Source organism: Camelus bactrianus, chromosome 20 (assembly GCF_048773025.1).
Source record: "Camelus bactrianus isolate YW-2024 breed Bactrian camel chromosome 20, ASM4877302v1, whole genome shotgun sequence".
NCBI lineage: Eukaryota > Metazoa > Chordata > Mammalia > Artiodactyla > Camelidae > Camelus > Camelus bactrianus.
The window spans coordinates 17033634-17057375 of NC_133558.1; the positions used below are offsets into that span (position 1 = coordinate 17033634).

A 23742-nucleotide genomic window follows, 5' to 3' on the forward strand; every position below is an offset into this window, starting at 1 on the left:
TGCACTTAAAGACCATTTTGTTGAGTTCATTTAGACCCTCTCTCCTAGGTGAGTGCTTAATACCACCCAACTCAAGAGCTCTTTGGTCTCCCATGATTATTGAAGGCGATCAGTTTTATAGTGCTACATCCACATGCCTCTCAAATTAGTCTTTTGTGGCCTCCAGTGTATATCAGTTCCTTTCTTAGTATGTGTTTTATTTTGCCTCTTGAAATTAGGTATTCATTCTTGGTGAGATATGAATAATTGATAACTATTTTGGCTTCGGGAAGGCCCGATCCATACAGTAGTTAGAAGAGTTGGAATTTATATCAATTAAGAAGATTTAAAAAAACATATAGTTAGTTCTCTGCAGGGCATTGTGTAAATGCAGAAGGTTAAGATGTGATCCCTGGAGGTGGGTATAGCTCAGTGGTAGAGCACATGTGTAACATGCCTGAGGTCCTGGGTTCAGTCCCCAGTACTTCCATTATTTAAAAAAAAAAAAAAAAAAAAGACATTTAAAAAAAACTAAAAAAATAATGAAAAGATGGTTCCCTGCCTACAACCTTAAATTTTAGTCAGAGGGGTAATTATTACACGAGAAGCATTATTCATGGAACTTCTCTTACCTATGGGGAGCTCCTGATAGCTCCCTTATGTTGCCTCAATACGTTTGACAGTCACAAGAGCTGTTCTTAACAGACATTAACATTAGCATTACTGACCCTTTGTCAAGAGAGTGGTATTTTACTGGATTGTCTTCATAATATATTAGAGAAGATGATGGGATAGATGTTGTGAACCGGATTTTATAGAAGGGAAAGGCAAGAGAGCCGGTGATGGGCTCTGTAATCAGAACTTAAGTCAGCTGAACGGTGTAGTAAAGTTTCTATTACTGTGGAATTTATGGGGGGAAGGAGAGCTGATTTTCGGCTTCCTATAGTTGTTATCAAATAAATAGACAAGTGTGACATTTTGGGGGAGGGTAATTAGGTTTATTTATTTTAATGGAGGTGCTTGGGATTGAACCCAGGACCCTGTGCATGCTAGGCATACGTCCTACCACTGAGCTATACCCTCCCCTCTAGAAGTATGAATTTAAAATAAAAAGAACATTGCTGGATTGTCACCTCTGCCAAATGAATTGTCAAATGGGGATGGTGGGGTGCTAGATTTGTAGGGTCTCTGGGGGAATTAATTTTTTTCAGAATAGATAACATTCAGCTCTGATCAAAATATTGGAGAAATTTTTTAAACCATATTGTGGTTATCTTTTTCTTCAGACATCTTAGCATTGTTCATACTTCTCTCTATACCTGTAACTATAAAACAGCATAACCTTACCACACTTCTGTAATAGTTCTTGTCTACAATCATGATCTGCCCTTAAATCCATGGAACGACTGAAAGTGATTCAGATGTAATTAACCTGGGGGAGGGACCTTAATGGACTAGAAACTAGAAGTTATTAACTTTATTATTACCTCTGCTAATGTAATAAAACCTCAGCTTGTGCTTTTTTTTTTTTGGTGAAAAATTACCTGATATAATTGAACCAATTAAAAAATATTAATTTCCAGGGATGTTCTGATTTTCATAATATTGAGACCAACTGGCCACGGGCATCATTTTGTCATCATCTCAACTGTCTCAGAATTGAACATCTCCTTTTTCTGGGTCCTCAGTACCCGGCAGTATGTCTAACACATAGAGGTTACTCAATAAAAATTAATGAAGGAGAGTTACTATCAAGCAAAATGTCACTGAGTAGCTATGAGATTCGGAATCATAAAAAGTATTCACTTTTGTTCTACATGCTGCACTTCTAAAGGCAGGAAAGGGGACTGAAATCCCTTAAGTGTTTGTCTGGAGTTGACGTTGCTGAAGGCTTCTTATAGGAATAGATAAATCAGTAATTGGCTGTAAGTTGCCCTCTTGAAGATTCCAGTTAGGAGAAGTTTTCTTGCCCATTCACTCCGTGTTTCCTTCTGTCTGATACTGGCTGTGCTGACTCGATGCTTGCTGTCATTTTTACGGTGTGGACCAGATGATTGACAGAATATGTGTGAAAGTGCAAGATCATCTCAACTCCTTACGAACCTGTGGGGGAGATGCTGTCCAGGAAGATTTAAAGTCAGCAGAAAGGCTCATGCGTGATGCTAAGAACTCTAAAACGGTGAGTTTCATTTCAGCCTACATGAGTCTTATGTAATAAAAAGAATTTTTGAACTTCAGTTTTAGAAACTAGTTCTTTCTTTACCTTTTTAACCCAATTTCAAGGTTACTTACAAGTGGCAAAGTGAACTGAGTTAATCTTTGCCTCCTTTCTGTACCCATGCTAATTACCAATAATCAAAATACCATTGTCCCTTGGAATCTGCAGGGGATTGGTTCCAGGACCCTCTGCGGATACCAAAATCTGAGGATGCTCAAGTCCCTTATACATAAAATGGTATAGCACAGGTGGCCCTCCATATCCGAGGGTTCTGCATCCTCTGTATAGACTAAAAAGGCAGAGGGTCAGTGTGATTGACAAGAAGTGTAATCAGGTCCTGAGTGACTGAGAGGTAGTTGTGGTTTCAGTGAATGACAACTTATTTAAAATTATTCTACTTCCAAGTTGACAGCATGAAACTACCCTTTGTTATCTCTGAAAGAAATCTTTTCTCACACGAGAATTTGGTCCCCAAAGTGTGACTTAGAGAAAGGACTACCTGGGAGTCAGAAAACCTGGGATCTGGTTCAGGCTCTCCTATTGGAATCACACAATTATTGAATCATATGAGTAGGAGGAACCTAGTCTCATACCCCAGATGAAGACATTAAGGCACAAAGAGGGGGTAATGTACTGCTCCTATGGTTTCAAGGCTGGTCCTCAGTTTATTAATCTGTATAAAGGGTCTTTGGTTAAGAGCATCTTACATTATCCGTAATATTTCTCTCCCTTTTTACTAACTGTGCAATGACTTGTTGGTCATTTAAATTGTTATTTATTATGGAGAGGTTACTTTTTTTTTTCTTACAGTTGTTACCAAATTTATACCATGTTGGTGGTGCATCTTGGGCGGGAGCCACTGGCTTGTTATCCAGTCCAATTCAGGAAACCCTGGAATCAATGGCTGGAGAAGTGACAAGAGTTGTAGATGAACAACTAAAGGTTTGTGGTTTGTTATTTTGGAAAATAAAGTTGTTATGACTTAACTATACATGATAGCATTTCATAGCACAGCTACCTATATTTTATAGATGTGTGTGTGTGTGTGTATTTGTTCGCAGACCTACACACACACATACACAGGTAGTAAAAATTGAGTACCGTGTCTTTTCCAGCTTCATTTATAAGTTTTGGAATAACTTTTTGCCTAATGAGATCAGGTAAAACCTATCAAATTCAATTTCAGTTTTTATGGTAAATCTCTAAATGTGTTTAACATAGGACAGGTTGCCACTGATAAGGGAATGATTGGTTTCTGCTTAGAAAGAGAAGTCTGCTTCACGAAAAAGTATCTTGTGTTATTATATTTGATCTAGAGAACGGAAAAGATGGTAGGAGCCCTGCTGACAGTGCCGAGACTCTGCTTGTAAGGGGAGTTTGCCACTAGGGAAATGGACAACAGTCCTTGGAAAGAGCTAGTTGAAAGATTTGGAAAGGAATTTAGGATGAAGTTACAGGACACCCAAAATAGCAGAGTCTTGGCTATAGGCTCACAGGCTGAAAAAATATCTCTGAAATATAGGTGACTAGAGTAACCTTAAGACCAGCTCTTTCTTAAGGTAACTTCAAAAGACAGCTACACCAGAGAAATTTCACTCTCAGAAAGTTTTCATCATTTCCAACTGCCTGTTCAAGGATACCTTAAAAAAAACCCTTGTCTACATTTCTGTATTTGGTCTTTTTTTTTTTTTTCTTTCCTGAGAACACAGTAGCTACAGCTCAGAGGGATTTTTTTGTTCAACTCAGTAATAACTTTGCAACATGCTAATTATTGTTTATAAATTAATCAGAGAGAGAATGTTGTGGATTATTTAGGAGTTTAAACCCCTGTCTTCCTGTGCATATAATAAGGAGAGACTCTTGTGTGTCATTTTTATTGTATTTAACCATGGGTATTTTGAATACATTCTGAGCAAAGACAAAGGGGTAGAGAAAAAACTGGTTGGTCGGCATAGAGTTCAGCCAGATCACTTGTTACCTGAAAGCACTTGCTTTATCTTCCATGAAGAGTGGAATATATAAAAAGGATGCTTTCTTACACATTTAAAATGAAGTCATCTTTGTTGCTTATTTACTTCTGACTTTAAAAAGTGAAATTTTCTCATTATAAAACATTTAAACAATATTAACGAGTATAAAAAGATGAAAGTAAAAATTACTTGGAATCCCAGAGATAGCATCATTCTTAGTATTTAGCGAATTTCCAGACATTCTTTTCTACACTCACAATTTTACATATATGTGATCATGCTATTCATAGCTCTTTTATATTTGGTACAATGTCATGAATTCAATTCTAGATCAGTGAGTAATTGTCATTTTAATGGCTACATAGTATTTCATTGTATAGATGTATCAGCGTGTTGGAAAGCTCAGTCTTCCTATGCGTCTCTCTCTTACTTTCACATAGAACGCCTCACTTCTGACACTTCTGGTGATCAGATGTGAGGGGATTTTCCCCCACTCAGCTGGGTGTCCTACCATATAACTCAATTCAGACACTGTCTACCTGGAGGTAGTGTCACATCCCACAGGGGAAGGGCTCAGTCCCACAAGATGGCCCCCACAGCACTTCAGATGCCAACTGGGAGTCCAGGTTGTCACGTGTGCTTCTGACCAGTCAGGGATAAATTTGTGGTTCAGATTCAAATAACTTCCTAGAGTGGCTCCCAGAACTCAGGGAGAACCTTATTTATGTTTATCAGTTTATGAAAGGATCTGATAAAAGATACAGATGAACAGCCAGATGGAAGAAATGCTCAGGGCAAGGTGTATGGGAAGGGTCTTGGGGCTTCTGTGCTCTCTTAGGGTGCACCACTCTCCTAGCACCTCCATGTGTTCACCAACCCAGAAGCTCTCTGAACCCATACTTTTAGGACTTTATGGAGGCTTCATCATGTGCGCATGATCAGTCATTAACTCCATTTTTAGCCCTCCTCAGGAGAGTAGGGGGTGGGGCCAAAAATTCCAAACTTCTAACTATGGCTTGGTCTTTCCAGGGGCCAGCCCTCATCCAGGAGCCCACCAAGCGTTACCTCAATATTACAAAATACACTCCTATCACCCAGGACATTACAAGGGTTCAGGAGCCCTGGGTCAGGAACTAGTGTCAGAGAACAAATATTAGAACAAAAGATGCTCCTAGTGTTCTTATCACTTAGGGAATTACAAGGGTTTCAGGAGCTCTGTGCCAGGAACCAAGGGCAGAGACCAAAATATATTTTCTATTATCTCACAGGCAGCATAATTTATATTCTAATTTCTGATCAATTCTTTTAAAGTAAATGCCTGTAACTGATCCATTCCTAGGTCAAAGGGTACATGAGTTTTATACTTTCACACGTTTGCACACTGTTCTCCAGTAGTGTACCCAATTGCTTGTTTTGCCACACCCTCACCAATATGAAGTATATTCACCTTGTAATATTTGTCAGTGTAATGGGTTAAAAAAAAAAAACCTCCTTTTGTCTTTTGGATTTCTTTAATAACCAGTGATGCATCAAGTAATTTTATTATCCATTTGTATTTCTTCTTTTGTAAATTACGCATTTGTATCTATGGTCTAATTTTTCCCTTTAAACTATTTGTAAGACCTCCTTATATACTAAGAACGAGCTGGCATTTAAATCAGCATGAAACATTGCAGCAGGACTTCTCTGTCAGACAGCTTCCTATGGATACTTGTTTCAACTGGTCTAAACCACAAGTTACACAGCCTTCATACCTCTGGTCTGTTTCCTTCCCAGCGCACCAGGTGGTTGGAAATGGCTCTTGCCCGTTATCGGGCGGAAGTAGAAGGCAGAGGTCTGTAGTAATAGGCATTTGACTTTTTAAAAGCCTGAAATAATGTAAATATATTTAGGACCCAAAATTCTTTTCTGTAAATAGACATTCCCCACATTTTTTGAGTCTGACCTTTCTGGCCCCTTGTCATTGTCACCAGTGTTCTCCATTCATCACAGCTTCCTTATTTCCAAGCGTCATGGCCTGCTTTTCTCTCATTCTCACTATCTTGGATCCCAAATGCCCTACTTTTTCTGTCTCCAACTCACTTAGTTTTCTTTACTCTGATCCTTTTGAGTTGCAAGTTCCTTTCCCTTTGGGGACATCTGGCATAAATCACAGCAAATCCTCAATCACAACTTCTAAATTAAATGTTACTTATTAATTTCCCTTTAACTGGGTTCACATTTGGCTTTTGATACTTTCAACAGATGACAGGCAGTCACTTCTTTTCCCTTTCCTTCCAGGTTACGTGACAAGTGAACATCATTTTATGATTTAAAAAAAAAATCCTCATTTGTCTATTTATATAGCCCTCCAGCACCCTGATTTTCTTAAAACTATGTAGGAACAAAAATATTTTTACTACAATCAATATTCAGTTTCTTATTAAGCTACTGTGGTCTTTATTTATTTCACTACTAGTATTAAATTTCTCTGGTTAAAATAGTCCTTTCTCTATTTCCCAAATTCCCTAAAATTAACATGTTTTATTAGTAGAGGCTAAAGTGGTGGAGAGATTAATTTGTAAAAATAAGTTTTTATGATAGTGAATTAAAAAAAAGAGGGGGGACTAGCAGTCCTGGATTTGTGTCCTGTGTTTGCTACCTGCTAACAGTTTGCTCCAAGCAAGTCACCTAATTTTGGGGGGACTGAGCCTCCTTGTGCAGGATCATCTTGGTCTCATGATGATTGGGAGGATTATATTCCTTAATATTTTATCATCCTGTATCATGGCCAGCAGTACATATTTTGAATATCGGATGAGAATAAGTTCAAATGGCTCTTTGAGCTTTCTTTCAAAAAATAACTGGCTCAGAAAAGCAAAAGAAGTGGCCAGAAGAGCCAGCCTTCTTAGCAAACTTCCCGGAGGAGAAGAAAGCAGAAAGTTTGGAGAAATTCCTTCTTTGAAAAGATGTGATATTTTCTCTGGACTGGCCTCTTTGGGGGTGTTTTAAAATGACATCTCCCCTACTGTTTTCCCTTTTTTGATTCTAACTTTTATTCCTGGAGTAATCATAGATGAGTAAGTAGCATCTGAATGTTTTAACATAAGGAAACTTTGGTTTTTCCCTTCTGCACTTAAATTTTAGAGTGCTTGTTTTGGCCTTGAAAAGTCTTCATTTCCCTCAGGGCTTCACCTGTGAAATTCTTCACTGGTAAATATCAGGCTTGTTAGGAAATGTGGCCTGAAGTGGCATTTTGGCAAATATTAACTCAGTCTGCTTGCAAAGTTCCCTGAGTTTTCTTATTTTTCCATACTTTATATTTTCCAAAGCAAAAGAAAGATCTCAGAGCACTTGAGTGTGGAAGTTGTATTTGTTTGTAATGAATTACAGCTAGTCATTTGCTCAAGAAAATGTGAGTGTAGCTGCCATGTAAGGATATTAACCTAATTTATTTTACAAATATTGTAGAGGTTTTCTAAGTACCATTAGTTATTTTTACAGTTAAGAAACAGACACTCATAACTCTCCTTGGGGAGATACATGCAAAATGAAATCTGATTATCCCATTTCAAATCCAGGGCCTGCTCAATTCACATTGTCTGAAGGTAATACACATAGACTAACAAAATGGAGATATGTAAGAAGAGTTAAGAAACATTTGGTAGAGTGAGAAAAATTAACATAAGCCTAAATTAGATTTCCAGAAGGAAAGAAAAGAGAGAACAGGAGAAGGTAACAGTTGAAGAGATGGTGGCTGAGAATTTCAGGGATTGATGAAAGACCAGAATTTTCTGATTCAAAAAGTCCAACAAAACCCATGCAGGAAAGATAGAAGCAAATCCTGTCTTGAACCATCATAATGAGAAGTGGAAAATACAGAAGAAGAAGAAGAAAAGATCTTAAAAGGAGCCAGAGGAGGAAAAAGTCATATTACTTTAAAAAGACCAAAATAAATAGGAATAAATTGAAAAAAAAAAAGATTTATAACACTTCAATAAAAAAAACTATAAAATTTGAATGACATTAAAGAAAATCTAAAACAAAGTCAAATATGTGTCATGTTTATAGGTAGAAGAGTCAGTCTCACTCTTTGGTTGTCAGTTTTTTCCAAACTGATCTATTACTGGATACATTTTAATAAAAATTCCAACAGGTTTTTAACAGAACTAGACAAAGCTAATTCTAAATATGGGAAAGCAGTATTCAAGGATAGGTCAGCCACTTAGGAAGGACGAGAAGGCTGGCTGTCTTGCTCTACCACATATGAAGACTTATAACTTGGACAGTATGCAGAGGTAGACAAACCAATGTGACAGAGAGAGAGAGATCCCAGAAATGGAGCCCTGCATATATGCAAATTTTAGTAATGCCACCTTCAGTGAGGTAGCATTGAAGGTCAGTAGAGGAAGGATGGACTGACTGTTCAGTTCCCACACTCAGTAAGTCCCTGAGCTTGTAGTACTATTTATATGTTTCCTAGAGATTGTTCCAGAAACTATGCTATGCCCTGGGGATATGGGGAATGCAGAGACCAGCAGAGGTTATTCACTTAATGCTACTCACTTACTTAACATTCCACGGAAATTTCATGTCAGGGTCTACATTGGAAGCCAGGTCTTCTCCTTTTAGTCCTGGAGTTCATTCTAACTGAATCAACTCCGTCATTCAGGGAGCCCTTTCAGAAAGTCACGGATATGTTGATGAACATGACGGAATTCAAAAAGCATATTGCTACCTGAGGTCGTTCTTCTCAGCAGTGCTGGGCTGCTACTCCATCTGGAACGGAATGTGTTTATTTTAATGCCAAAGAGGAAAATGATTTGTCTTAAACTGACTCATCTGGCATTGCTTGCAGCTTTCTTGGAACAATGTACAAAATCAGTGATTAGTCAGAGTTCTAATAGGGACAGAACACCGTCAAGATATGAGTGGCTTTTGGACACTTCTCAAGTGGCTGCCTCCCACCTCTCCTTGCCTGTTTTTCACGAGATCGTTATAAACATCCTGCTGCTCTACTGCTCATCCTGCAGCGTAATGAGAGGTTTTACAGTGGGATTGTGCTTTGCATGTGAATATGTGAGCAGAGAGACCAGTGTACTAGTCTTTCCATAATGATGCTCCATTAATCCTATTCATACTGGAATAGTAACGGGATCAAGCCTGGCTTTCAAAAGCTGGTAACTTTATCTCTGATATACTGAGCTTTTATTGTATGCTGGACTCAATACTGAACACTTTACATATATCATTTAATCTTCAATAATGCTATGAGGCAAGAACTTTTTTATTTGCCATTTTATAGATGAGGAAAATAAAATTGAGAGATGAGTAACTTAGCCCAGCATCACTCAGCTAGGATTCAAATTTAGGTCTGACGCTAATGTGAAAGTCCTTTCCGCACTTACTGGCTGTATCATCCATCTCAGGCAAATTGTTTAATTTCCCTTAGCTCCCATTCGTCAACTATAAAATAATGATCCCATGAAGAGCTGCTCTACTCATCCTCACAGATGTTGGAAGGAGAAAATGTGCAGAAACATTTTTAAAGCTCCGAAGTGCTTATAAGTGTGTTTGACTGTTTTTATTCATGTTTATAAAATGCTCTGTAAATATTTTTGTCTCTCATTATTCATGTTTTTTAAATTATTCTTACAACAATGATAATTTTACCTAAAATTAAAGCTCTTCTTCTGAAAGAAGAAAACTGGCAGTAGTTACTGTGGTTCGCTTGCACTGCTCTTTTGATAGAGCTATTGAATGGTTCACCGTGATTTGAGGTTTCTGTGATTTGTGAAATGGCACAAGAGTTCAAATCTGATATATTTTCTGGGGCTATCTGTCACTTTCTTTGCTGACACCAGGAGGACACTCTGGCATGGTAAATTGTCTTTCTAAATTTTACCACGAATGCCTCTGCATTCAGTACAGCGAGCATGCCGTAACACTTCGGATGCCAGTGTGAAGCTGGGGTGGACCTGCCAGTTGTCTGATTTAAAGTGATGACTTGGATCCATAATAACTCGGCAGTCACAAGTCACCCCAGGGCAGCTCAGAATCCTGGGTCGCACCGTGGGGACTCTATTGTGTCCCTGTTCTCCGAGAGCTCGGCGGCATCTGTAACCACCTTTGGGTTTTATGGTGGCGCCTCTCCCACTGTGTCTCATCTTTCTCTCTCTGCTTGTGCTGCATTGCAGGCATTGCTCGAGTCCATGGTTGATGCTGCTGAGAATCTTTGTCCCAACGTGATGAAAAAAGCCCACATTCGACAAGACTTGATTCATGCTAGCACTGAAAAGATTTCCATCCCGCGTACCTTTGTTAAAAATGTCCTGTTGGAGCAGTCTGGAATTGATATCCTTAACAAAATTAGGTGGGTTTCTAAAGCGCATAAACCGAGGAGCTGCAGTGGCTGTGAATGCAGTTGAGGCAGCTGTGAAGAGTGTAACTGTTGGTTTTATTCGAATCTAACGTGTGGAGGCTTGTCTAATGGGCAGCCACGGTATGTAAATAAAGCTGTGCATGAATGCATCGGTCTAATACATTTCCAAGATAAGACGACCAGATATATGCCTGTGGTACTGAGGCACATAGTTATCTGCTCTTTTTAAGAGTGTTTTTTTGGGGGGGGGGCACATGTGTGTAATTCCACCCCTCCTTTTTTTTCTTGCTTCTGAAGCTTATCTTTCACCTTTATAAAGCACTAACAAATTATATATCTGCTAACTCCATACCTGGCGTTTTAGAATGCATTGTACTGAGCACCGAGAGAATGAAAATATATATAGATGCAGGCTAAGTAGAATCTTTTCCTTTAAAAATTTTGCAAATTAGAAGTTCAATCAGTAAGGAAGGAAAGCATCCAGTAACAAAATGATAGACCAGTCTTGAGACATTAGAAAATAATTGCATTTTAAAAATTTTTTTTTTTGGTGCTATAATTTGAAATAGATTAACTACCCCTGTCCCCCTCAGAGGTGGGGTGTAGAATGCGGAAGAGAAACAAAGCACTGACTGTATAGTTTTATGAGGAAGCTGAACCCCCAAACACACCTAAAAGAATTAGAGGAAGTGCTTGTTAACATCGGATTCCCAGGCCTCGCTGGAGGTTTGGGATGGGACATGGTTAACTGTAATTTTAATAAGAGACACAGGGGAGTCTTATCAGCGGACGCCTCTGGGGAGAAATAAAGTATTAGATAAACCAAATAGCTTCAGAGGCAAGAATTAAAGAAACAGTCTTTATCTTTAGCCCAAGAAAGCTTTTACTGTAGGCATCAGGGTTAATGCTTCCCTTCTGTCTTGCCACTGGAAATCTTCTGAGCAGAGAGATCTCCAAATGACTGCCTTTGGGTTAGAAAGGTTTTCCCCGTTACACAAAGATACTTTCAACTTTAGCTATAGGATTCAAAAATCTTATTTTGATAACTCCTTTCTCCGCTCTCAAATTGTTAAAATTGTTGACTTAAAAGTAAACTGAACTTCGGAGACAGGGTTGGAAGGTGGGGATACGTCTCACCAGCATGTTTACCTTTAAATATGTCGTGTATTTATGCACATTTGTGCATGTGTGCATTTAGGTAGAGTTATTTAGACTGAAGACACACATGGAAGTTGAGTTCTTGGAAACAGCAAAGAGCTAAAATGCTAACCAAAAAGCGGCCCTTTGACTGAAACCTTAGTGGCTGAGTCATTTTTTAGTGAACCCTACAAGGTACTTCTTGTTGTCTGGGCATCTTTTTAAGGTCAAGCAAGGGGTACTAAAGCTGAACACTTTCATAACTTGTGTTCATAAAAGGCAAGAGAACAGTGACTGTAATTATTCAAAGTCTGATGGCTAGTCAAAGCAGAAGTGGTTCAGTATGACACCATCTGATTGGTAAAAAGTTTTTTAAAAGGTGGGGGATATGCATGTTGAAGGAATAACCAAGATTTCACAACCAGGCTAGACTTTCTTAATTTACTCCAGCCCAGGTTTGTTTTCCTCTATGTCAATGGATGAATTGTTCCTCACCACATGTACATATGGTTCCCATTAAGTTTGTCTTTATCCAGATGTGTTTCATTTTTACCACTAAATCTTGAGTTTTGAAATTGCAGAGGCAGGTTGAAATGGGTAAAGAAAGTCTATTACCTGTGTGTTTATGGCAGTGTTTAAGAGGTTTTTTTTGGAAATCCTCAGCCCTGTTTGCACATTTCTGTATTCCATTTTCAAATACAGAAACAAAGTCACAGTTGACCTTTATCAACATAGCATCTACGGTGGGTGCTTTTTTTTTTTCCTCTTGTACAAATGAAAATGCTACTCTTTCCCTTTTGATGTTTACATAGTGAAGTGAAGTTGACAGTGGCCTCCTTCCTGTCTGATCGAATTGTGGACGAAATTCTGGATGCACTTTCCCACTGCCATCATAAACTGGTGAGTGCTGTAAACATCTTGAGTGGGAGCTCCTGTTTCGGTCTGCTGTGTTGCCAGGCAGCCTCCAGCATGGGGCTTTGGTTTCTTTTCTGGATTTTATTCCTCCACAGCTTTCTGGGTTAAAATCCTACTACTCCGTTGCCTTCTTCATTGCTTCCAGTTGTTCTAGAATATGTTAGAAATTCTCCAGAGGGAATGACAGGGAGAAAGCAGAAGTCAGTGTCCAGAATTGTTGTCCACTTACAATGCAGGTCCAAAATTTTAATAGGAGATGATATTAGGACTGAGGTCTGAAATGGAATTTTTTTTTTTTTAACATTATAAGTGACCCTTGAACAAGGTGGGGGGCCAGGGGCAGGGACCCTCCCTGCAGTTGAAAAGCCACGTGTAACTTAGAATTGGCTCTCCACATCTGAGGATTCAGCTCACCTGGATTGTGTGGTACTGCAGAATCTATTGAAGAAGATTCTCGTCCACATGGGCCCGCACAGTTCAAACCCCTGTTGTTCAAGACTCCACTGTATTTAATTTATCTGTGCTCATTTTGTTATTCTCTGATATGATTATTTGATGATGGAGTATTCTTAACAATATGGGGGAAATGAAAGGTTCGGAGTCCAAAGAAAGTACAGGAGTAAAACGAACATATTGCGATTGATAGCCGTTGAGTGTTCAGCCAGGCCTCTGGGATATAACCAAGGTGAAAAAAAAAATGTTCTTCATCTAAAGACTGGTTCTACATCAAGATAGAAAACTTTATATCCAATATCAGTGCTTATGAAAAATATATCAAAAACTTCATGTTTCTAGAACTTTAGGAATTCCTCTGAGGCACAGATTAAGGTTTTACAACCGGCTATATCTTATGTCTCAAAAATGTTAGCAATATGATGCAGTAGGAATCTCCCAAACAAGTTAGTCAGCTTAACTGTGTAGGCTGGACATAGCCAGTTTTATGGCCTTGAATTGCTGGGGGAGACTAGAGAACACCAAAATAGGAGGAATAGCAAACAGCTTCTTCTGAGGAGGCAGACAAAAAAGTATTTGGAGAAATTCATTTGAGAAAAATGTAGGACTCTTCTCTCAAATCTAAAAGAAAAAGTAGACATCTCTAGCGCTGGTCCTCAAAGTATTGCCCATGGACTGGAGCTGGCTTCACTAATGAATGGTTACTAGTCCATGGGAAGGTAAATGCAGAAACTAAGTGGGAGTGTGGAGAAAATTCTAGAAAAATTTGACATGGCAATAATATTCAAACACATTATTTAAAATTTTTTTCATTTCTGCATTTTATCAATATATTGGTTTGTGGCAAATCGGAATTATAAAAAACTGGTTCGTCACCACAGAGATTTTAAGAAGCACAAAACACAAGTTTGTAGTTCATGGCATAATAAAGAGCTACATCCTTGTTTAGAGGTCATAATTCAAACTTTTTTCTTAATAAGCAGAAACAAACTCAATAAAGCATCCTTTGTAGAAACAGTTTATTGTTGACCCACCGCCCCAGGGGCTGTCTCAGGATGCCTACTTGATGACACAGATACTGGATATTGTGCCAATATGACTGCACGTGGGAACTACACTGAAAGTTTGAATTTTTTCACTTTTTTTTTTTTTCTGCATTTGTCCTTCTTGGAAGAATCTGGTAACTCAGAGTATTGACATTTTCTTTTTATAATTCCTTTATGGATATAAAAGAATTGTGTGAACCCACTTTTGTTTTCGATTTCTTATTGTTGATTTGGTAAGAGGAGAGCTTAACTGCTGTGTGAAAGAAATAGTATTTTCAAAATGAAACACTGTTTTCAAATACATTCCCATAACATGAATATTTTCTCCAACTTAAGTTTAGAAATGTTCCCAAAGGTTCCGTGAAATTGTCAGCTGGTTCTCATCATTTCAGAGTTCCTGCTGATGGATCAACTCAGTACTAGAGCTTGTTAATTTCAGCCCAGTTTATTCCATCTCTTGCCATTTAATTTTTCAGGTTTACCTAAAGGATAACACTGGTAATTAATAAGCCATGTAAAATATGATATTTGTTATCTGAAAACAATAAAACAGTTAAATTAAAATTTTGTTAGAAATTTTGTTCCTTTCAGCCCTTTAAAAATAATAAAGGTTAGAATAATTTTATTTCCCCTCATTAGATACTTTTGAGCACTAGATACAGAAAGAAATTAAGAGGAAATGTGAAGTAAAATTAACAAAAAAAACACTTACTTTCTTCTATACTAAATGGTCTCCTTTTTTACCTTGTGTAGTTACTTTTCTAGTTTAAATTTCCCTTATATTTCCACCAGTAATGTTGGTGGCAACAACATCAGACTTCACTTACTTGTGAATTTACTCTTATCATGAGAGCAAATTGACTTGAACTGAATCTTTGTCCTAGTAACACTGTATAAATAAAGTGGCTTCTCGGTATAGAAGGTTGTAATGCCTCCTGATGGATATAATTTTGTGATTACATTTAAGATTCAAAGTTGAAAAAAATCACAGCAGATTCCTGAAAATGTTCATAGGCTTTTGGAGAAGAAAAATACATGCCCACTTTGTGCACATTTGCATGAACATGGCAAGGATTTATGAATTACCTATTTTTCAAAAAATAAAGTACCGAAGGATGTTAAAAAATAGGTTTTGTAATTTCTTGTTTAAGATACTTTACCCTCCACAGAGAGATGATCAAAGAGGTAACTTACTCTAGCATAAATTTATTGTCATCCTGAACCTTGCAGACATAATCCTTCACGGCGCCCCCTTGTGGAAGGTATCTTCTGGATTTCAGCTGACCTGCTCTTCCCTTGCCTCTGTGCCTTCATTTCTCCTTGTATGTGTCTTGACTCTCTAGGCTGACCATTTCAGCAGACGTGGCAAGACCCTTCCTCAACAAGAGTCCTTAGAGATCGGGCTGGCTGAGGAGAAGCCAGTTAAACGCTCCATCATCACGGTGGAGGAGCTCACAGAGATAGAGCGTCTGGAAGATCTGGATACTTGTATGGTAAGACACATCCTTTTGCAGCACTATTATCCCATTCACTGGATTTGTTTTTTTTAATTTAATCTCACCTTTACAAGCTAGACCAGATAAAACTTCCTTGCAGAAACAATTCTTTCAGAAGCTTATTGCTCTACAGAGTCTGTTAGTGAAGCTGATAAAGCTTAACCATCAGGTTCCCACTAAGGCCCTATAACTCACTTTTTACCTAAAATTTTGTTAAAATTTTCTTAGAGTACCCCCATCACCTCCTACCCCTGGAAAAAGAAAAATTATGAAAATTGCAGTGAACATAAAACTTGTCCTAAAGGGTTTTCGGTTTTTTGGGTTTTAAATCTCTTGCTTGTTCCTGTTTTATTTTCTTTTCAGTTTTTGGGTATACTATTAGATGCCTGTTTCCTGTTTAGTTCATATTCTCTTTCATTAACTTGACTTGATGTGCTTTAGAAGACGGAATATGGTGCATCCATGTGGTTGTCTATCTGGCCATAGAACTTCAGTATTCAGGATGTTGATACTTCACTTTTCCAAGGACAATTTGGTGTCAGTCCTTATTTATTATTCTAAAATTTGTATTACTAGTGTTGTTACTTCTCATTTTACCATACAAACAGTTGTATATACCTCTGTACAATATGTTTTCATCCTCTGTATTCAGTATTTTTATGTTTTACTAAAATAATCATTTTTAATAATTTCTTATAATCTGAAAAAGGATGCTGGTGAGACTAGGTTTGGTCTACTTATATGTCCAGATGTTTCCACATTCACTTCTGATTTTAGTAATTTTTCAGTGCAGCCATTATGAAGGAATGGTACTTGTTTTAACTTTCAAAACCAAAGATCTGATGTGACTGATAGTATTTTTCTAGCCTGCAAGAGAGTGTAATGCTTTAGTCAGTTCCTTGTTTATAAACCATCATCTTTTAAAACCTGTGAATAAAATAGTTAAGTGCTCTCCAGATGAGCATATACATGGAAACTAGCAAAGAAAGCATAAAATATATCCTAGATTTCAATAGTGTTCTAGTAAAACTAAAGATAATAATTTTCAGTATAACTATAAATCTATAGATATATTTGGTCTATGTGGAGGGAATTATCAAGTTTTAAAGAACTTGCTTGTCCAGTATATTATAAAATGTATGTTTAATAAATATTTTAAATTTTGTTTACATTTTGAGGCAATAGACACTGTGTTATCATAGGGTAATTATTCTGGAAAGCTCTTAGGCTAACCCTAAAAAAAAAAAAAGGAGTGATAAGTAAGAGATTGGAATTAAAAATTTAAAATTATATTCACATTTCCTGCCAGGATTATCTGGTTGTGTGTGAGTTGGAAAGGGGTATGGGAAACATGAGTTAGTAAAATGTGTCTTGTTTATGAGTTTTGTGGTTTTGGTTGATAGAATGTTGGGTAAGAAAGACTGGCTTAGCTCCTGTAAATATGGATTTAAATTGTGTAAACTTGGGTTTTTTTGTTTGATTGATTTGCTTTTTGTTATGTGAAAGAAAAAAAAATACAATTGTCTCCTTAAATAAAGTGGGTGGGGTGAGGGTAGAGAAAAGAAATAATTTTTTAAAATTTACTTTTTATTGAGATATAACTGACATAGCATTGTGTTAGTTTTAGGTGTACAAGATAATGATTCAATATACGTATATATTGCAAAGTGATTACCACAAATTTAATTCACATCATCACCACGTAGTTGTAAGTTTTTTTCCTTGTGAGATGAGAACCTTTATGATTACTCTCTTAGCAATTTTCAAGTAGGCAATACAGTGTTGTTAACTATAGGCACCATGCTGTACTTTACATGGCCAGGACTTATTATAACTGGAAGTTTGTACTTAAAAAAAAAATGCAGATGCAGGACCACTTGGAGGACCAAGGGCAAACCTTGCTGCAGGCACACCTGGCCCTGAGTGACTTTCATTTTGTAAAAACACACCTGTTGTCATGGCGCATCAAGAGGCGTGGGTAGATGGCGATCGCTCTGCGCTTCCCTCTGAGGATGACCCAAGTTACATGGGCGGTCTTTTCCTGGTTCAGATGACTAGGGGTTAAGAGGTTAGGGCCATTCCTGACATGGGCACCTGTTGAATCCTAGGACCAGAATCAGGGCCTCTGGTGTCGAGTGAGTGTCTTGTTGAGATAAGACAGAGCTCTCTATAAAGGAAAGACATACTTGGGCAGAATCGTTTAAGCCATGAAAATAGCTTTTTTTAGTTCTAAAAATTTTGTCTTTCATCATTGTTTTAACGAGGCTAATGAATTGTTAAGTAGCAGAAACCAGAGCCAAGTGTATTGTGAGTTTAATGGAAAAGAACATTTTTGTGTAGAAAGTGCAAGTCAGTGGGTTTTGTGCTGTAATGATTTCCTCTATATTCCCAGCCTAACCATTGATTCTACGCCACCCAAACACAGCATCATTTACATGGTGACAGCTACCCCAAGTGCAGGGATCCCTCTCCTAAAGAAAATCAATTTTCTAAGCTCTGGGCTTCTTACCCTAAGCCAGCGATGCAAACTCACAGCTAATTGGAAAGGGGTAGAGCATTAGATTTACTGTTTAAATCACCTGAATTGCCACCTTTTGTAATCAAATTAGCAAGTCATTTTTGTTTCTCACTGATGTCTATTACCAAATATTTCAAGTTGTGATCCTCGTGTGGTTCCATTTTAAAAAACAACTTGAAGTACATATTTCAAAGAGAGACATTTGACTGGTGAGGGTTTTCTAAATGAGCCTATTCATATTCTTGGGCAGCATTTAGATCTTATGTGATCCAGGAAGTTAGGACACAAGATACACCGTTGCATGGAAAATTCTCTGAAGCATCTAAGTGCATGCATACAACCCTTCCCACATGGAATTATACATCCCCGGCAGGTAGAAACTGTGCCACTCATGGGGCTAGAGCTCTGCTGAATGTGACTGCTCTGGGAGATGCTACAACTTTATTACCTAAAATGTTGTTTGCAGCCCACAGCCCTGAGATGCTCTCCCTAGGATATTCCAACATAACTCAGACTCATCACTAACCTTCTACATGTAGATTCAAGATTGTTAACAGATTGTAGTATCTTTTGTCTGTGATGTTCATGCTATCTACTCAATCTGGTTTTGAACGTTTCTTTCGCACACTTAGTGGAGATTCTGGGCATCTCTTTTTTTCCTCTGTTCCTGGGGATACCTTTGTTTTCTTCCATTTCTTCCTGGTTCAAAATTCCACTTCAATGCCTCTTTAAAGAACCAACAGTTATAATTGCACTAGGGAAGGTTCAGGGCCATAAATTAAAGGTTGAAATATTTATCAGTTTGAATTTAAGAATCACCTTCATGGAGATGGAAACAGTAATCTATATGATTGATCTCTCAGAAGGAAATTCTTCTGCTACTCAACAGCTTTTAAACTTGCACTTTGGCTGTGTGAGGGCTGAAACAGGAGTGACTGAATGATTCGATGGGGCCTGTTACCTGCTGGGAGGTGACTGAGGGCTCCTAATTAATCTTGATTTCTTAAAGTTGAAGAAAGGTGGTTTTCTTTAAACAAAATGATAGAAAGGGGAAACATTTTTAACAATTCTGTCTCCAGTCAATTATCTTTTTTTTTTTTCCTTTTAACTAGAAAGAAACTAAGAGGTAATCTAGTTTACCTGGTAGAGAGAAGGGCCCAGTAGAACAAGAACTATTAGAATAACCTGCAGAGTTTGAACCTATAGCCAGAGATTCTGATATCCTTTTAACTCCAGGGCTGGACATTAGATGGCCTAAGGAGTCTTCTTATTTATTTAACACTTACGTAGCACCTATGACATGCTAGGCACTAGTCGAAGCTCATTATGAATAGTAACCAGTTAAATTCTCATGACAATCTATGAATAATATCTTCTGTTTAATGAATGAGGAAACGGAGGCATGGAAAAGTTAAGTAACTTGGCTAAGGTTATCTAAGGTCACCCAGAGGCAGGCAGTTTGGTACTGCATATTTAACCGGTCTGCTGTAATCTGCATACTGCTTTCAAATATGGTGTATTTCTTATAGTCAGAATTAAATTTTGAGTTAGATTTGAATAGATTGCCTTGCTTTATGCAAAATATCTACTTACTAATTCCACATTAAATTAATATGTGACCAGAAACACAAGCGAAATGTATTTGTTTAACCATAATATCAGCCTATAGTTTTTAAACATTTTCGGAAACAGTTGTGTCAAAAATTAGATACACTCGATTGCTATCCATTTGTTAGAAATAAATCTGTCCACTTTTGGCTTACCTGGAGCATTCTGTACTTCTCCATGTGTTATTTTGTTGCTGACAATGATTAATTAGCTTTCCTGTATACTTCTTATCATTTCAACACACACGCCTTGTATGGCATGCGGAAACGTGTACTTACTTAGTATCTTTATTGTCGCAGACCATCTGTTCTTTCCCTGCAATCAGGTGCTCTTAGGAAGTCAGTATTCCCAACTCTCTCTTTCAACTTTGGTTTGTCATTGGCCCTGGGGGTATTAAAGTTGTCATTTTACTGATTGGTTAGCATTACATATTTAATTTGTTGCTATATATAGTCTACTACCTTTAAAAAAGTCTCAGAAGTTTGGGGTTTAGGATAATGTGCCAAGTGGGTGAAGAGCCTGTGTCTGCTCCTTAGGCATAACTAGCTCACTAATTGTATGTAATTCTTTCAATTATTTTAATGAGTGTCATACCAGTTTTAAATCAAAAGATATTCATGCAGAGGATCAGGTCATCTGCTTACTGCTATTTCCTAGGAAAAGAATTTTAAAAGGCTTGAATTATTACAGAATGCGTCTTGTGGATCCCTTCTCCAATGACTAAATAACAATTATTTGCCCTTAAATTAAGCCTCAAATTTTCCATATATAATTTTTAAGCTTTTTAATACAGATTAAAATTCAGTGATGATCCATTTGTCTTGGTCAAAATACTGTTTTATTTTTAAACAAATCACCTCATTTTCACCATTATTAATTGAACTAATCTATTAACAGTGTTGCCAAGCATGGACTATTGAGTTGATATCTTATTTAAAATTAGTTGCACTGATATTAAGTATGTGCAGAAGGTTGTTCAAGTCCTAATTGTTAGTTTCCTCTTATAATTGTAGTTATTCTGTAATGTCATTTTCATATTGATATTACTTTGGAAAATAGAGCTTTAACTTCTTAACCACTAGAAAGCAACCTATGAAAGCTTCTAATTTCCAAATTCTAAATTTCAGAATGGTAGTACCATCTGTATAGTCCAACTAAAATGTACATTACTTAAAGTTTCTAGTAAGTTCTTTTGACAGCCCTTTGTGGAAATGCAGAAGCATACTTCAGATCTCATTCCTTCAGGACCAGAGTTTCCTGTATCTTTTTGTTTTTAACTGGCATGAATACCATTTGCAGAGGCCCTATTCCAGGGAGCTCCCTAGACACATCTGTCCCATACACCTTTTTTAAAGGATGAAAATAAAGTGTATGGACCAGTATTGACCACCTTCATGAGTCCCTCAAGAGACGAAGGAGACCCTGTCCCCTACCTCCTTTTAAAGTCATTTCTGGGAGGATAAGAACTCTCCCACTACAGGTGACAGGGCAGTCCCCAAGATCCCACATGAACTAAACTCCCAAGGTAGAGGATGGGGCGGGGGGGCTTAAATTCCCTCCATAAAGTGACTTAGAACATTAACCAGTTGTGACTAGTCGGCATTCCAAAACCAGCATCCAACCCGGACATCTGCCTTGCAGATTAGAAATTATTCTTATGAGCTGAACTTTGACATGTAATGACAGTTCCAAAAGACAGTTTGCGTCTTCCCTCAGGAATTAAAATAAGCAAATGACTCTAATAGTCTGCAGATTTTTAAAACAGAACCCATTCCATTGTTTACCTGTTTGTCCCTGTGTGTGTTGTTTTGTCGATGACACAGGAACATACTTACACTTCTCTGAAACAGGAAACATTTCTTTGAAGTCCTAACTAGTTAAATCCTTTCCAAGCAATCACAGATTTAGTCATTCCTGGGGACAGTATAGTAGAACCAATAGTAAACAACAGAACTTCTCTAAAGTCAGTTGCACTTTTCAGCCCTGGAAACCTCATGTTCTCAAGGTACTACAATGACATTTGATTCAACAGCCTTCTTCTTATGTCAGAAAGCTCCACATTATCATTTCCTTCTAGTTGAGGTCAAAGACCATGTTCAACAGGATGAGATTTTTTTCTTTAAATTTTGAAATAAATAATACTCAAATTGGGTAAAGCAGTATTTTAAAATATTCTTTATATTCTTAAATAAGAATGTACTTACCGTCTGTGTGTGTGTATATAGATATAATCTGTCTGAAGAAGAAGAAGTGGGAAGTCCTTAAAGAGGGCTTGTTTACCCAAGGGATGGGGGATAGAAAAAACTGGGAGAAGGTGGCTGCTGGCAACAGAGCCCGAGGAGGAGGCAGGAGGACTTCTCACTGATGAAGTCTTTGATTGTGATGAGCTACCAAAAGACACTCTGACCCAGAAATACAAAGGGCATTTATTCATTTTAAAAATGCTTGTTGTTGATCCCTTGTGAACTACGTATTCTTGGCTTCTTGCTAGAAATGGAAGGCAAATGACCCAATGTGTCACCCACCAAGTTTGCTATGTTGACGGGCACAGTGGTACAGCTAGTGCTGGTGGATCACAGAACTACCATCTGTGTGAATCCCACACATGCATTTACTTGGCTCTTCAAGTCTGCCACTGAAATGAGGCTATCTAGAGAGGCTTGAATTAGTACAGAATACATTTTCACCCGTCTTGTCGCAACCCACTAGTGAGTCACGAAATTGGTATAATGGTTTTACCCAGAATTTTTTAAAAAAAAACTCATCAGAACACATGAAGTATGAATAGAAATTATCAGATTACAAATTTTTTTCGGTGATATATACATGTATGTGTACTTGGGGTGGTGACATAAAGTATATTTCATATATCAGATGGGTCATGGTTATGGGAGGAGGGTATAGCTTAGTGATAGAGTGCATGCCTAGTACGCACAAGGCCCCAGCTTCGTTCCCTGGTACTTCCACCAAAAGTAATATATAAATAGATAAACCCAATTACCTCCCCCCGCCCAAATATTTTTTTAATTAAAAAAAAATAGGTCATGATTTAAAAAGTTTGACCAACTTGCATCTACAGGAACTCACTTCACTTGTTGTATTTCAACTTCCCCACAGTACCAGGTGCACAGCAGCCCCTGACACTGACCTCAGTCTTTCCTCACTGCAGATTGAGGCCCTAGCAGGGCCTGAGCAGAGATGCAGGGGTGCCCTGGAGAGTTGCTGCTAAATAGACTCACCCCCATTTTTCCTACTGTCTTGGGCCTCACAGGATTGCTTTTACTGTAGTGTGCTTTTGCGTTACGTCATTGACTCTCAATAAGGGCCACTTTAAATATCCCTATAAAACGTATTATCATATGTGCTCTTTTACCATCTGTACGACTGTTGTGGTCAGTGTTCCCTTTATCCCCAAATGCCTTCGTTAGAAATTTGTGCAGAAGAACTTGCAGGTGTTTGTCAAGAGGAGTGGAAATCCAGAGCTGGGCTGCTAGTTTGCCGTGTCTCAGAGATGCGGTGAATTGTGTTCTGACTCGTGCCTAACTTTTGTGTTGTCTGTTGAGAGGCTCAGAGCTGAATGTGCACTTGACCTGTGAAGAGGGTTCCAGACCTAAAGAAGTATAGTTTGTTGTATTCAGTCTTGATTCTGGCTTCATTTATTTTTTTCCTTCTTTATCCTAATTTGCCCATTAAAAAAAAACAAACCAAACTTGCTGTTCTCTGCAGGGGTCTCAGCTCACTTTTGCATTGAGGTGGTTACCCATTAATACAGTGAAATATTAGATATGGTGGGAAACCGGGCTCTGACAGGGATGTGCAGGTAGCTATGGAAGCACAGAGAAGGGGCGCCCAGCCCAGCCTGGGGGAGGGGTGTGGTCAAGGGGACGCTTCCTGGAGGAAGATTCTAAGCATCGTGCTTGGCACATAATAGTCCTTTAGTAACTGTTGGTACAATGAGAGATGGCATTTGAAGAAGTTAGCTGGGAGGAAAATGAGTAAGTAAATTTCACAGAGAGAATGGCACATCCAGAGGCTTGGAGT

General features: G+C 38.0%; 1 protein-coding gene across 5 annotated transcripts in view; it reads left to right on the forward strand.

Annotated features, from left to right (window-relative positions):
* Positions 1 to 23742, forward strand: part of CARMIL1 (capping protein regulator and myosin 1 linker 1) — a 280855-nt gene that overhangs the window by 211995 nt on the left and 45118 nt on the right. For all 5 annotated transcript variants that reach the window (XM_010974227.3, XM_010974228.3, XM_010974229.2 and 2 more), the window contains 5 exons: positions 2030 to 2158; positions 3008 to 3139; positions 10344 to 10519; positions 12478 to 12565; positions 15423 to 15572. In XM_010974227.3, coding sequence (XP_010972529.2) covers positions 2030 to 2158; positions 3008 to 3139; positions 10344 to 10519; positions 12478 to 12565; positions 15423 to 15572 — 675 coding nt within the window. The remainder of the gene's footprint in view (positions 1 to 2029; positions 2159 to 3007; positions 3140 to 10343; positions 10520 to 12477; positions 12566 to 15422; positions 15573 to 23742) is intronic.